At 36.6% G+C, this 17,036-nt stretch overlaps 1 protein-coding gene across 6 annotated transcripts in view; it reads right to left on the reverse strand.

Annotated features, from left to right (window-relative positions):
• Nucleotides 1-17,036, reverse strand: part of Bivm (basic, immunoglobulin-like variable motif containing) — a 35,346-nt gene that overhangs the window by 15,435 nt on the left and 2,875 nt on the right. For 4 of the 6 annotated variants that reach the window (XM_074043023.1, XM_074043022.1, XM_020184384.2 and 1 more), the window contains exons 2-4: nucleotides 15,483-15,582; nucleotides 13,848-14,446; nucleotides 5,104-5,230 (exon numbers count right to left, since the gene is read on the reverse strand). In XM_074043023.1, the coding sequence (XP_073899124.1) occupies nucleotides 5,104-5,230; nucleotides 13,848-14,325 (605 nt within the window). In that variant the 5' untranslated portion in view covers nucleotides 14,326-14,446; nucleotides 15,483-15,582. Of the gene's footprint in view, nucleotides 1-5,103; nucleotides 5,231-13,847; nucleotides 14,447-15,482; nucleotides 15,583-16,105; nucleotides 16,532-17,036 lie in introns of all 6 variants that reach the window. The other 2 variants (XM_074043021.1, XM_074043024.1) reach the window with 2 other exon arrangements.

The raw sequence follows: 17,036 nt of genomic DNA on the forward strand, positions 1-17,036 counted from the left end.
ATGTGAAGAAACAGACACATGCAATGGAGACCTTTAGATACTATATGAATTTTAGGATATTTTTCTACTTCTATAAAAAAAAGTCACAGGTATTTTCACAGAAATTGCAGTTGAGTTTGTCATTCCCTTTGGGTAGCATGGACATTTTAATAATACTAAATCTTCTATTCTATGAAAATAGAATGATTTTGCATTAATTTGTGTCTTCAGCTTCTTTCAGCAGTATTTTATAATTTTCAATGCAAAAGTCTTTTGCATCCTTGATTAAACTCATTCCAAAGTATTTTACTCTTTTGGTGCTATTGTAAAAGGGATTGCTTTTCTTCATTTCCTTTCTGGATTGCTCATTGTTAGTATATACAATTGCAACAAATGAGTTGTTTTGTATTCTACAACTTTGCTGAATTTTTTTAATTCTAACAGTTTTTTAATGGAATCTTGTGATATCTACATTTAGGATTATGTCATTTTCATGATGTTACTTCTTCCCTTCTCATAGACACCTTTAATTCCTTTATATTGCCTAACTTACCTGGCTAGGACTTCCAGGACATTTGAGTAGTAGTAAGAGTGGACACCATTGTCTTATTCCTAAGTACAGAGGAAAAGTTTCTGTATCCTGTAATATGGAATATGAGCTTTCATATATGGACTTTATTATGTTTAGGTAGTTCCCTTCTATTCCTAGTAAGTTGAATGTTTTCACCATGAAAGCATATTGAACTCTATTAAATGCTATTCTGTGTCAATTAAAATGATCATGTGATTTTTGCCTAAAATTCCCATGATGTACATCACACTGAGGTTTAGAGCCATCCTTGCATTCCAGGAGTAAATCCCATTTGGTCATGGTATATATTTTTTAATGCACAGTTGAATTTTTGTTTCCTAGTATTTTGTTAAGGATTTTCACATCAGCATTCCTCAAGGAATTTATTTATTTATTTATTTAGTGTGCATGAGTGTTATTACTAGGTATTATACCTAGGCTCTCACATGTGGTAGGCAAGCACTCTATCACTCAAGCTACACTCCCAGCCCTTTTGATTTAGAGGTGTGGCCTTGCTAACTTTGCCTGGGTCAGCTCAAATTCACGATCCTTCTGCCTCACCTGAGTCACTGGGATAAATAGGCAAGCCCTACCACTCTCAGATACATATTTCTTTTCTAAAATATCAGTGCTGGTTCTGGGACCAGAGTAATGCTGGCCTCATAAAATGAATTTATAAATGCTCCCTCTTATCCAATTTTTTGGAAGAGTTTGAGGAGAACTGAAGTTCATACTTTTCCACTTTTAACATTTGAGATGATTGTGGTGTTCTCACACCTCAAAATACAGGCAGCCTGTGTTCCTTTCTTGCAATCAATCATTGCCTTCCCCACAACTCACTAGAGGCAGCGTCCTCAGCTAGAAGTCTGGCAGTAAGATAATGAAGTGGTGGTTGGCACAGGGTCTCCTCCTCAAGCCCTCCCTGCATTTCTGCCATGCTAAATAGGATCTCTATAAAAAGCCATGCTGCTTCTCATCTCACACTTCTGCCCTCACCCCTGATCACTGGATGCTTTCAGGATGAGCACTGCATGAATGTTTAAGGGAACTTGAATTGGATTTGCCCTGCAGTAGTCTGTGACATTTTTATTGTCTCCTTCCTACTGTTCCAGAATGCTCAGGATTTGAGAAGTACATCTTAGAGCCTATGATTTAGGAATTTTGCTCTTTCTTTGTTATAGGGAAAATGGAGATTTTTCCATGTTTTTTGTGTATATGGTTTTGAGGGAGGAGTAGAGTTTTTTTAATCCTGTATTATACTCTGTAATATTAAAATCTCCCACTTCTATCTTAAATACTTCACTAATCTCAAGATCAACTCCAGGCATCCAAACAAAACCAGCTTTCTTCCACTGAAATTTTATCCTCTCAAGGGTCCAAGTGACAACTAAATTCACTGGAATTCTCTTAACTGTATAGATGAGAACAGGTCCCTAGAATGAACAATTTTCTAATGTCCTGATTCACGCAATCAATATGGGTGTGAACATCAGTGAAAAGATATTTATGGACAGGTAATTATTAAATGGTCCACACTGGTGAAGCACAGAAACTCATTCATTTATTAACTTTTTTTTTTGCTGCTGACAGTTTTGCCAGAGTTCAAGCTTTAGTATTATTTTATGAATCCAATAACATGTGTTTTACATGTTGCAAAATTCATCTTCACATGTGTTTGTAAAGCATTATATGTAAGAAAGTATTCTTTCTCCTACTGCCAAGTTTGTCATTATAACATTAAAAGAAGAAAAAGAAAAAGGAGAAGGGAAGGGGGGTTTCCCTTAAAATCTCTCATCTTTATTCATTAATCCAAACTTGCTTACTAGTCTTTCTCATAACCAGGTTAAAGCTCATACCAACATTCTCCTATTCTAAGGGTCTTTACATCCAAATTCCCACAACATTCCCAGTGGGAAGTAAGCCCTGGTGATCCTTTCCATCCAGGCATTTCTACCATCCATCCTTCCACGTTCACACCTTTATGTCCTTGCATATTATACTATTAAAATATAATTATACATATTTGCTATTAAAACAAATCTTAAACTGTAAAAGATTAAAAGCAAAAACAAGCAAAGCCATAACTCAAAGAAAGCAAAATTAATGGTTTTAATTTTTCTGTCTCTAATACACACTACATACTAACTACTTCCAATTTATCTTTGTGAAACATCATTTTGTTAAGAAATTTTCAATGGCTTATATCTGCCTCAGGAAAAAAAAATTGATGGGGCTCAATTTTTTGAGGATATAGCTCAGTGGCAGACATGTGCAAATTCCTGAGCTCAATTCCCAGCACCAAATAAATGAATGTTTAGCCTGATACCCAAGAAGAAGATCATGATGTATTATAAAGAAATAGCTCTGACATGTGCAAGGCCATGGGTTCAATATACAGCACTGCAAAGAAGAAGGAGGAGGAGAGGAGAAGAGAAAGAGAGAAAAAGAAAGAAGGAAGGAAGGAAAAGAAAGAAAGAAAAGAAAAAAGAAACAGCCTCGATTTTGGAATCTGATTCTTCAGTTTCAATACAAGACCTTCTACTTATTATCCATGTGATGTTGGGTGAGTTTCTTAGCTTCTCTGAGCCTGAGCCTTACTCCAAACTACTCTCTGGAAGCTCACTCCCTGTCTAATGTCTATTATCAACATGTCAGCAACTTGCCTACCACCCCTTCAAAGACCTTTCACCCCCTGTGTCCCCTCTCTTTCCAACCTTAAGACCCATCTCCTGGTGACCATGACCCCCTCTCATGGTTGACCATTTATTCATTACCTATCATCTAACAAAGTACCTAAGATAGCTCATATCTTTCTTCTTTCTCCACGCTTCTCAACAAGGCTTCAAACCTTGGGAAAACAAAGACTATGTTTCTTGCATCTCTGAATGCTCAGCCCAAAATATAGGATGCAGAAAGCCAGGGACATGGTTTAAGTAGTAGAGTACCGGCCTAGCAAGTATGAGGCCATTGGGTTCAATATTAGTTAAAAATACTAAATAAATGGAAAAAAAACACGTCTGAAACATCAAAAAACCTTTTTAAAACTCCAATAATAAATTAGTTATATTTGCAGGGTAGAGGCATGGCTCAAGTGGTAGAGCCCTTGTCTAGCATCACAAGGCCCTGGGTTCAATCCCCAGTACTGCAGAAAAAGAGAAGAAGGAAGAGAAGAAGAAAGGAGGAGGAGGAGGAGAAGAAAGAAAATAAATTAGTAATATTTGAAAGCTATCATGAACTAAAGATGTTCTTTCTTTAAAAGAGGACCTATATTTTAAAGTAACCCAATAGTTCCAGTTGATAAATGAAAATTCTTCCTATAATATAGCCAGGTAGTTAAAGTAGAAGGCATGATATAATTGAAAAATATCACCATTTTGCAACAAGAATTCAGGCAACAGTGGTCCGTGGTTTGGCTACATGAGGTGAAGAGTTGATGACAACCTGGATGCCCCTCTGTCACCCACTTAAAAGTAGCATGGGGAAAGAAACAGCTAGCCACCACCTTAACCCAGTAACTGCTCTTAGGCTCTCTAACCTTGGATACTCAGATACTATGTGCTTTTTGTTGTGAAGCAACTTGCAGTACCCAGGATCATTTTAAGTGGTATTCTTGGCTAAACTGTTTGATGGGAATCTAATCAAATCTTCTTATCTAACTTCCAATTAATAAAAGTACTGAGATTATATAAATAAACAGCCACAAAGAAAAATATCCAGATGGTAGGAGATCCTACCAGATATCTACTCAAGCCTCTTCCATAAGTCGACAATTTTTATTTGTCAATTGAAACAAATAAACAAGTACATAAACAAAGAAATAAGAAGCAGGGCATGGAAGTACATGCCTGTAATACCAGCACTGAAGGCAGAGCAAGAGAATCATGAGTTCTAGGCCAGGCTGCTACACAGTGAGACTCAGTCTAATAAAGAAAGAGTGATAGAAGTTAATATCCTAGAATTAAAAAGGGGCTCAAGGAAGCAGAGTGGATATTGTCTAAATTAAGAAAGATCTATGAACTTATGGTTATGGTAAGCAAACACATATGTGGTGGATTTTGGGGTCCTCAACCAGGCATGAAGATATTTTCAGAACAGTTCGGAAGTGTGAATTGTATCTGTAAATTATACACCATGAAAGTGTTGCTTATTTTTTATTAGGTATGGGAGTTGTATTGTGATTGAGTAAAAGTCGTATTTGAGAGATGCATACTTAATTTGACATGAGGTATGATAAGTACCAGTCATTTCCCTGAAAATTCTTCAGCAAAGAATAAGCAGGCATACATACATCAAAATTTAAGCAACGTGAAATCTGGACACCATTGTGTGCAATCATGGGTGGCTAATGGCCAAGCAAGTCTGGGAATCACAGACAGAGCTCACAGCTGTTTACTTCAAAAACTTGTAACAAATTTCAAATATTTAGAAATCCTGGATATAGTCTTAGATCTAAAAATGTTTATCATACATATAATTGATTAGATTATAAAAAATAAAATTGATGCCAAAATATAGATTTTTTTAAATTGAAAAATAAAAACTTATAACATTACCATCGTCTCAGGTCTAATACTTTCCGCTGTTTGATGTCTTCAAGAGGAGAATGATACAGACACTCCCTCTGATGTCTTCCTTTTTTATCTGAAGTTTTTTTCTTGGAAACTTGTTTCTTTGCATTGCCTAGAATACATGGGCAAAATACATGAAAGATGAAAGATGAAATGAACCATCATGACAAAAATTATACACTAAAATTAAAATGTTATTACCATTAGTTCTAATGATGATATCTGCAAGCATATTGAAAAATACACATATTTTAAGAATAGTTCCCAACCTCAATTAGAATGTAAAGAGAATAAAACAATTTAAACCACCATAAGTGCTATTTCCCATCAAGTTCTTATATTCCAACTCCAGAACTAGTCACTTAGCTGGTAAAAGAATCAATCACTGTATCTTTGGCCACATCTAGAAAATCAAATTATCAACAATAAAATATGAAACTAGACCACTTTCCAGAAGATGAATGTTTTCTACAGAGCAATAGAATCATATCAATGCAATTCTGTTACAAAAGCACAAACCAACACATTGGACCCAATAAAGTGATGATGTGGTGTTTAAAAATATCTCCAGGTCTTCAGAGATCATAAAATGGATTTAAAATGATGCAAACAATGCCAGCTACTGGGGAAGTAGATACAGGAGGATCAAGATTGGAGGAGTACAAGCTAGCAAGATGCTATCTCAAAAGCTGGGCACTGTGGCATATCTGCAATCCCAGCTGCTGTGGAGGCAGAGGCAGGAAGATCTCAGTCCAAGACCAGCTCAAGGAAAAGTTAGCAAGAGATTCCTACTAACTTTGTCCAAAAAACAAACTAAAATAAAAGAGACTGGGGGTTTTGCTTAAGTGGAAGAGCACTTACAAAGGAAGGCCCTGAGTTCAACTCCCAGCACTGAAAAAAAAAAAACCAGAATGATGCACTCATGTACACTATTAAAATGCAACATTAGCACCAGGAACCAGAACAGAAAAGCCAAGAAAGTCTCTTTTCTGCATGTGTGTGTGCATGTGTTTGCATATATGTATCATACACAAACACACAGGTGCACATGTGCAGCAAAGGGAAAAGTGAAAATTTATCCTGTTTATTTTTTATTCTTTTTATTTTCAAGTCATGTTCATGTAAGATCCAGTTAAAAGAATTTATAAATTAAAATATTGATAAATAACACCTAAGGCTAATTTTGTTAACTTGTTATTACTATTCCAATCAGCTAGATTCAAATAATTTTAACAGCTTTCACATATATTCTAGAAATGAAATGTACATATATACATATATTCCATAAATGAGTTGTGTCTCATAAAAGTTAATTGAAGGTTAACATTTTATGAGTTTTTCATAAATTCCAAAAGGCAGATTATATAGATACCTAGTAAATAAACATGACAAGAGTTCTGTTTTATTCATTCACAGTGACCTACAATGCAACTACATGGCACTCCAAACCAATTGGTGCTCAGGAGCTATTGTCACACAGGGAATGTGTATAAAGTGCTATAATAATGAAAACTACACAATCAAGAAACAATTTTTTTCATCCAGGTGCAGTGGCTTATACCGATAATTCCAGCTACTTGGAAAGTACAGTTGGAGGCCAGCATGGGCAAAGAGTTTGCGAGACCTCATCTCAACCAATAAGCTGGACTTAGAGGGATGCACCTGTCATCCCAGCTATGTAGGAGGTGTAAGTAAAATCACCCATCATCCAGGCCAGCTCCTGGCAAAACTCTTCAGAAAATGAATAAAAGCAAAAAGGGGTAGGGACATTATTAAAGTAACAGAGCATCTGCCCAGAAAGTTTCAGGCCCTGAGTTCAAACCACAGTATTCCCAGAAAAAGGGGGTGAAAAAAGAAAGAAAGAATTTTTCCTCCCTTTTAATTAGTCCTAGGTATTCACAGAGAACATAACACAAAATTTTTCAGAACTGAACAAACACTTGCAAACATGAGTTAAATCTCACTGGCCAAATTTCCTTCACTGATAAAATGAATCTCAGTCAGAAGACAGGAAAGTGTCTGTTCATCATTTCTAAAGATGTCTTCACTGTGTAATAATGACCTAATTTCCTTAGTACTTTTCCTAGCCACTTAAAGATGTAAGGCTAATAAACCATCAGGGGTTGTGACCTCAATCAGAACAGAAGTGTTCTGTCCACATGCTTCCCTTCCAGGACTTCAGGAGCCTGCCTCTGTCCTCTTATCATTGACTTGTGTGATTCCCTGCTGGGGTAAGAGAGCACATATGCCAGCACACTTCATTGTGTTAACTTGGTAGGCTATGATACTTACTCTACCACAAAGAGATCTGGTCCCAGGCAAAGTTTCATTCAATTTGTAGGAAAGAAGCTGTGTCAAGAAACATAAAAGAAAATCCCCTGCACACTTCTATCTTCTCATCACATCAACTTCGGTAACCTTTATAAATTACCCTTTACAATAACCATTTCCCTTCTTCACCCTACCCACAACATACCCACATAACCCCTGACCTCAACACTCACACACACACACACACACACACACACACACACACACACACACACACACACTATACTGGCTTTTAAGTATTAAGATAGCAAATGAAAGAAAACCCATCATCATTTTTACTCAGAGAACCACAAGACAGAGTTCTAGGCAATCACCATGAGTGGAAAATGAGGTGAGGAAGAACCCAACAAAAGGAGAGCCACAAAGAAAGGGGGCCCAAATTCTTGTAAAATTTGGCACAAATCTTGGGCTGACCCCTAAACTATAGATGCACAGAGTAGACACCAAGGAACAAAACATAGGCTAAAAGAACCAAAGTGAACTGGAGCTATCTCCAAGAGATAGAACTTACAGCTTTAGTTCAACCAAATTAATTGTCTGACAAAAAAAAAAAAAAGAACACTATTGGGAGGAATATACCAGAATCAATACAGCAGTCCTACTATCTAGGAAACAATCTAAAATTACGGAACACGTGAGAAAACTGGAAAATATGAGTTATTTTCAAGGGGGAAAAAAAGGCCAACTCTTACCTGACCCACAGTTTGGAATCTGCAGATGAGGATTTTAAGGTAGGTATTGTAACTATGCATTATGAGACTGATAAAATGCTCTTATAATAAATGAAAATGTAGCAAATCTTTTCCAGTGAGAAACAAGCTATAAAGAAATATAAATTCTAGAATTACAATAAATGAATGGAAAAATATGTACCATGCAAATGCTAAAAAAAGAAAGCAGGAATAACTATGTCAGTATCAAAGTAATTTTCAGAACAAGAAATACTGTCACTATTTCATATGGTGAAAGAGGTCAATTCTTTCAGAAGGTATAAAAACAGGTACATGTGAAAAACAGACATGAAGACCAGTGGAACAGAAGAGAGGGCCTGGATATGAATCCACACAGCTATGCCCACCTTATTTTTGACAAAGATGCCAAAGACATGAGATGGAGAAAAGACAGCCTGTTCAACAAATGTTGCTGGGAACAGTGGTTATCTGCCTGCAGAAAACTGAAACTAGATCCATGTTTATCTCCCCATACTAGTATCAATTCAAAATGGATCAAGGACCTAAATATCAGACCCAAAACTCTGTAGTTAGTACAGGAAAGAGCAGGGAATACTCTGGAAGCAATAGATAGGCAAGGACTTCCTCAATAGAACCCCAGCAGCTCAGCAACTAAGAGAAAGGATGGACAAATGGGACTACATAAAATTAAAAAGCTTCTGCACAACAAAAGAAATGTTCTCTAAACTGAAGAGACCACCCACAGAGTGGAAGAAAATATTTGCCAGCTATACATCAGACAAAGGACTGATAACAAGAATATACAGGGAACTTAAGAAACTAAACTCTCCTAAAATCAATGAACCAGTTAAGAAATGGGCAACTGAACTAAACAGAACTTTTTCAAAAGAAGAAATTCAACATGAAAAAATGTTCACCATCTCTGGCCATAAAGGAAATGCAAATCAAAACCACACTAAGATTCCACCCACCCATTAGAATAGCTATCATCAAAAACACCACCAGCAACAGGTGTTGACGAGGTTGTGGGGAAAAAGGAACCCTCATACACTGCTGGTGGGAATGCAAGCTAGTGCAACCACTCTGGAAAACAATATGGAGGCTTCTTAAAAATCTAAACATAGATCTGCCATATGATCCAGCAATCCCACTCCTGGGGATATACCCAAAGGAAAGTGACTCAGGTTTCTCCAGAGGCACCTGCACACCCTTGTTTATTGCAGCACTATTCACAATAGCCAAGTTATGGAAATAGCCAAGATGCCCCACTAATGATGAATGAATTAAGAAAATGTGGTATTTATACACAATGGAATTTCACTCAGCCATGAAGAAGAATGAAATCTTATCATTCCCAAGTAAATGGATGGAACTGGAGAATATCATCCTGAGTGAAGTTAGCCAGGCTCAGAAAGCCAAAAATCATATGTTCTTCCTCATATGTGGACTTTAGACCTAGGGCAAATGCAGCAATGTTGTTGGACTTGGGTCACACGCTAAGGGGAGAGCACATGCAGGAGGAATGGGGATAGGTAGGAAACCCAAAACTTGAAAGTGTTTGATGTCCCCACTACAGAGGAGATAATACAGTAACCTTAAAGCGACAGAGGTCAATATGGGAAGGTGACTGGGAAGTAGTGAAGAGATAAGGTGGAGATGAATCAATTCAGGTTGTAATACACTTGTGCATGGAAGCAATGCTAGGAATCTCTCTGTTTAGCTATCCTTATCTCAACTAGCAAAAACGCTATGTCTTTCTTATTATTGTTTATGTCTTCTCTTCAACAAAATTGGAGAAAAGGGCAGAACAGGTTCTGCCTGGAAGCTTGGGGGGTGAGAGGGAAGAGGGAGGGAGCAGGGGGCATGGGGGAGAAATTACCCAAACAGTGTATGCACAAATGAATAAATGAATAAAGAAAAAAACCTCATACTTCAAATCACATTTTCAAGAAAATCAGAATTAAATGGGGAGCAAAGAGCACCAGAAACCTGTTTCCCTCCTAGACAATGATCACACTGTTGGAATCTGTTTGCTGCAACTATTCTGGAACTCTGGAGTCTGTTCTAGATGGAACTTTCCAGGGGAAGGTTTGACAGTGAATTGTGGATAATTTCAGTCAATTTTAGCTCATAGCAAGGTAATGCCTACCTATTCTTCAGCCCAATTGCAGGCAACTGTGAGCTGCTGGACAGCTTGGGGAGCCAGGCTGGGCTCAAAGGATGTTGTCCTACAAAACCAGGTATCTGTGTTTCACTTGCTGATTACTGCTTTAGATCTTGGAAGGAAGCACAGTCAGTGCTTCCTTTCTCCTAGTTGAACTCTCCTCCTCTTCAGCTGAAGCAATTGCCAGGGGATTTAAAGGGCCAGTGTCTTTTTGTGTTACTTTTTCCTGTCTTTTACTTTCCTTCATATTCCTGTGTTTGCTACCTTTTGGGATAGGATATTCAAAACAGCCACATACACAGGGAAATTTGGAAGTCACTGTCCATGTCTAGGGAAAGAATAAATTAAAAAAACATCTCAGAAGCCCTTAAGTTTACATTTCAGGCTGTTCACCAGCACAGACTCACAAAAATAAAACAAACCCAAAAACCCCTGAAGAAGAGGATAATCTGATTTCCAGAGTTACCACATTAAAAGATTGCATGTGTCTGGACTGGGGGCATAGCTTAAGTGGTAAAGTGCTTACTTATGCAGCATGAGACCCTAAGTTCAATCCCCCAGTACTACCGAAGCAAAAACAAAAACAAACAAACAAAAAAGATTACATTTGTAAGTACAGTTTCCAATTTAAAAAAAAAAAAGACATAAAAGAAACAGAAGGTATGGTTCACTCAAAAAAACAAAATACCCAACAGAAACCATCTCAGACGAAGACCAGAAGGCAGACTTGATAGACAAAGACTTTAAAACTGTCTTGAAAATGTTCAAATAACTAAGGGAAGATGCCTGTATGAATAAATGGAGATAACAATAAAGAGACAAAGAATCTAAAAGGAAACCAAAAAGAAATTCTTGAGCTAAAAATTACAGTGACTAAAGTAAAAAATTCACAAGAGGGATTCAATAGCTGATTTGAACAAGCAGAAGAAAGAATGGATGAGCCTGAAGATAGAACAACCAAGACTATTGAGTCTAAAGAACAGAAAAAAAACAAAAAAACAAAAAACAAGAAAGATTAAGGAAAGCTTAAGGGACCTAGGGACACCATGAAGTGCAACAACCTATGTATTCTGGGAGTCCCAAAGGAGAACAGAGAGAAGAAAAGATAGAGATAGTCAAAAGAAATAATGGCTGATAAGTTCCCACATTTGATGAAAAATATGGATATATTTATGTGAGAAGCTCAAAGAACTCTAAGAGATCCACACCAAGACACATTATAATCAAACTGTCAGATAAATAAATACAAAGAGAGACTCCTGAAAGAAGCGAGAGAGAAGCAACTCATTGCATAGAAGAGGTCCTCAGTAAGAACATTAAGATTTCTCATTAGAAATTTTGGAGGTCAAAAAACAGTGGTCTAACAAAATAAGAAGTGCCAAAGAAGAAAAAAGGTCAACCAAGAATCCTATGTCTAGCAATGCTGTCCCTCACAATTGAAGATGAAATTAAGAGATCCTTTAACAAGAGAATAGATTACCACTAGATATGCCTTGTAAAAAAATGTTAAAAAGAGTCCTCCAGTTTGAAATAAAGGATAATAGATGGTAACTCAAAGCCATATGAAGAAATAAGATCTCAGTGAAAGTATATACATGGGCAATATATATAAACTAGTATTAGTTTAACTTTGGTTTAAAACTCTACTTTTTGTATTCTGCATAATTCAAAAGACTAATACAGTAATAAAAAACTACTATTAGTTTAAAAGTTAGTATTATTATAACTTTGGTTGTAAACTCACATTGTGTTCTCTGTATTATTTAAGAAATTAATGCATAAAATTATTGGTTTATATTTGTAATAAGGATATAATATTGTAATAGCAATAACTAAAAAGGATAAGGATAAAACTGTACACAAAATGTTTATACATTATTGAAATTAAGAAGGTAAAGTTAAAATTGGAGTGTGATAATATTTGGATGTTAAAAGTAAACACCATGGAAACCAAAAAGAAAATAGCTATAGAACATATAAATACAAACAAAAATACATGAGAAGAAAATTAAAACACAAACTGCAAAAAGCAGCTAAATATAAACAAGACAGTAACACAGGAAATGAAGGACAAAAAAAGCCATAAAGCTATACAGCTTATAGAAACACATAGCAGAATTACAGAAGTCCTGTCTTATTAGTTATTACTTTAAATATAAATGGATGGAATCTCTGGACAGAGATTGGCAGAACAGATTTTTAAAAATATGTCCTAACATATGTTTTCTACAAGACTCTCACTTTAGATCTAGAAACACAAATAAGTTTTGAGTGAAAGAATGGAGACAGATCTTTCACACAAATAGTAACAGGAAAGGGGGTGGCTACCCATAAGCCAGTCACAGAAAAACAAGTGCTGTATGATTCCACCAACATTAAATAAATAAGTGACAGACGCCTGCCTAGAAAGTAGAATGGTGGCTGCTAAGAGCTGAGGGAAGAGGGAATGGAGAGTTATTGTCCATGGAGCACAATCTCCTGCTTTGCAAGATGAAAAGAGACCTGGAGATGGCTAATGGCGACTTAATGCCACCGAACTGTACATCATAACCACGGTTAAAACAGTAACCTTTATGTTATGTGCACTTTACTATAATTTAAAATGTAAATTTAAAAATTTTATTTTTAAGGAATTAATAAAATGATAGAATGATGACGCCACAATCACTATTGGAGATTGCTAGCACCCACGTTTTGGCAATTGATAGAGATAAAAATAATAGACACAGAAAATGTGAACACTTTCACATTTAATAATTAATACCTATAGATACACCAATGACTGCAGAATGCACATTCTTCTTCAGTGCACATAGTACATTCAGCTAGACGACATGCTGGGTCGAAAAGTAAAACAAAAAATCCTAGATCTAATCTCTAAGTAGCTGTGCAAATTTGGGGCAAGAGATGTATCCATCTAAACCTCAATTTCTTCACTTATAAAATTCCTGTGTTACTGTGGGTTCAAAAGAAAGAAGTGAAAAGCATTAGCATCTGCCACAGATAGACTGCAACTGTGAAGGTTGTGCACAGCATCCTCGGTAAATAGAGTCCTGTTACTTGTGCAGTATGCAACCCGCTCAATGATACATGAGAACTTGCTGGGTACTTAAAACATTTTAACAACAGAAAAGGAATAATGTTATCATATGGTGAAAAGGAAACATTTGTCTCCTCGTTTAGGGACTATGACTTCATGTCCAGTGCAAAACTAGGAAATAATAGTAATATGCTACACCTGACATTAACTTTTTCTAAGCTACTATGTACTTACCCATAACATCTGTATTTTACAACATTTTTTCAAAGCTCTCAAAATGTAAAGGTGATGTTTAAAGTTTCCAGTGGCAATATATTAAGGAACTAAATGTCCTACGTCCCAAGTTACTTTTTTTTTTAACTACAATAACGGACAAGATGATAGCAATGTTCCTTGTTCAGTATTACAAAAGGAAAACATGTTTAATGGTAAGATTAACTATAACATAATGTTGGATTTTTCATTTTCATTTCACATATGAACTGTGTGGCTCCTTCCTTACCTGATTTGTGTTTCAAATTTGTTGTCACCCCATCAAATTCGGATTTATCAATTTCCCATGCGAGAGGTAGCTTGCCCAAACTGTTGGATAAGTTTTCCAAGCTATTTTCTTCATTATAGATTATCTCTGATGTACTAGTTGGTATACCAATGTATTTTGATGAATTATTTCCAGTAGATAATGAGGTACTATCAGGGAGGCAAGAAGAGTGGGCTGGATTTGGAGTTTTGTAGATTGAGGTTGCCTGGTTGAGGAAGGCATAATCTGAACAGATGGCATAAATTTTCTCCCGAGTATGAGTCACTGGACAACTCCATGGATAATGACCATCTCCTTTGGGACCCAGGGGTGCTCCCGAGGCACTTGTGCAGAAAGATTTCACAGCACCATGTTGATTCTCTTCCTGAGACTTTCTCTCAGATTTGTGCTCACCATTTCCACAATCATTGGACCTTTCAGGTTCTACAATGTTAGGCATTGAATTCAACTGTAAAAGCTGCTGTCTCTAGGAAGAAGCTGTAATTCTCTTTTTCCTGAAAAAAATCTTTGGCAGCTGTTTACTGCATTCTATAAAAACTTGAGAACAGAGAAATTGGATCCTAAGAAAAGAGGCAGGAAAAAGAATGATCAACAATCCACCAGACATTACAAATGGCAGTAAACATATCAAGTTTTATTCATATGCTTTCATTCAATACCTATTGAATTTATGAGCATATGCCTAGAATTATGACATAAACTATTTTATTTTAAAATTTAGCTTAAAATAAGATATTAGAATAACAAAAATACAAATAATGCAATTAAAAATGGGCAAAGTATCTAAATAGAGTCACTTTTCCAAGATTAATATCAAAAGGGCCAATGAGCAAGGAAAAGGCACTCAGCATCATTAGCCACCATGGAAATGCAGTGCAAAACCAGTGAGATACCGACCCAGATCCACTAGATCACTTAATAAAAAAGGCGGATAATAACAAAGATTGCCAAAATTGTGGAGAAACCAGGAACCATCATAAACTGCTAGCAGAAATGTACAATGAAAACAATACTTCAAACACTTAATCAGAGTTACCATATGGTCTAGAAATTTCACTCCTCCCAAGAAAAATGAAAACATACATCCACACGTGAATAGCAGCATTTCTTATAATAGCAAGAAAAGTGGAAGCAACCGAAAGGTCCATCAATTGACTAATGGATAAATGCAGTATATCCATGCAATTGAATATTATTTGGTAATAACAAGAAGTACTAACCTGTGATCTGACATGAATGAACTTTGCAAACATTAGGCTAAGTGAAAGAAGCTAGTCACAAAGGACCAGAGGCTATATAATTCTATTTACATAAAATTTCAGAAGAGGCAAATCTACAAGACAGTGTATGGATGAGTGGTTACCTTGGACTGGAGGGTTGGGCATGATGTCTTTTGGGAATAATGAAAATACTCTATAACAGATTGTGGTGAGATTATACTAAAAGCCATTAAGTGTACATTTTACTGTGTAGTGTAATGCACACACACTGTGTGGCAAGATTATGCTAACAGTATATAGACATAAAATGCACATGATGATAACAGTCATATTTAAATCAATGATATAGATTTTTAATTTTTAAAAGATTCTTTACCTGACTGCCCTCCACCGCAAAAAATAACTGTTCTCCAACCCAGGTGTTATTAACTTCTAGTCAGTCAGGGAAAAACTGGTTTTTAAGTCTAAACCGATTCCTTTGGGAAAGAAAATAGGAAAGGTCAAATAGCCACCAAGGGCATCTGAAGAAACTGAAGATTTACTTTAAAAGACACCCTTAACAAATTACAGCAGCACAGGCAATACAGGAGAGCATCCCGTGCAGGTGCCTACTGAGAAAGACCTGGTCTCTTGGAGCCATAGTGACTGGGCAGGACATAAGAGATTCAACCCACCAGGGGGCACCAGCCTGACCTCTAACAGTTAGCATCTCTGCCAATGTGCTTACTTTAAACACTAGAAATGAGAATAATTTTCATAGGTCACTGAAAATGAGTTCTATCAAAACTATCACACAAATGCTGAACAACACAAGCCTATGAACTAAGACTGTAAGTGGACATGACCCACACAGGAAATTCCAGGTTCTCCTGACCCTAAAAGAGAAGCTGGTACAGCATGTTCTTCATGGAATTTAGGGAAGAAGACTCCATATGAGGAGGACTGCACAGGTGTAAAGGTGCGGGATTATATCCTTTCCTTAGATCTCTCTCCTCATACCTTCAATAAGGTTTTTTTTATTGTTGTTGTTTTTAGTTTTGTGCAGCATATAGAGGTTTGCAAGAGCACTGGTTTGCTATGATCATCCCCTGGTGGTGGTTTCTCATGGAAACCTTCCACTTTCTTTTTGGTGAAGAAATTTTAGGAGCAGGTGTATTGCGTCTCCAGACAGATGCGTTTAAGCCTTCTCCTTGCTCCCCATTTTGTGGTAATGGTGACAGAGGCGGGGTGGGGGGAGATACAAAGGGAAGCATGGCGTCTGAGGTTTATAGACCAAACAGTCTTTTGCAAGGATTGATGTTCTCCACTTTTTAGCAGATGTCTTAGCATACATTTTCCACTTCCTATCTGTGATCCTCATTCTCTTCTTTAAAAGCCAGCATGGTGGAGAGGGGCAGCCATGTGTCCATGCTAAGGGAGGCTGTGCTACATGAGGATAAAAGAGAGCATATGGTCAAAACGGGGGAATGGGCAGAGGTTTCTGAAATCAGTCTGTAGAAGAAGATACCCATGTCAGACGCTGCCCCTTTCATATGAATCTCTAGAGCTTAGCTGCACTTTACCAGCTTCCTTCCTCTGGTTGAGTGAAATCTTTCCTGTGGGACCAGCTCATATATATAATTCCTTGATCAAAAACATACAAAAGTTAGGACTTATCTTCCTAGCAACAAAAGCCAAGAAAGAACATACCAGATGTAATAGTCTGGTTTTGTTTGATCACTGAAAAAGAACAATCTTGTTAGTGGAAGTTTTAGCCAAAAAAAAAGGTCATTAATATGAAGATGTATGTTATATTGATTGTCATTAAAAACCAAGGACATCAAAACCTTCCAATTTGAGCTATTGTTTATGTAAATGTCTTTGAAAATTTGTGTAATAGATAAGCAAGACATATTGCAAAAAAATTACAAAATGCCAAAAAAATTACAAA

The sequence above is a fragment of the Castor canadensis genome, chromosome 10 (genome assembly GCF_047511655.1).
Source record: "Castor canadensis chromosome 10, mCasCan1.hap1v2, whole genome shotgun sequence".
In the NCBI taxonomy this organism is placed as follows: Eukaryota; Metazoa; Chordata; class Mammalia; order Rodentia; family Castoridae; genus Castor; species Castor canadensis.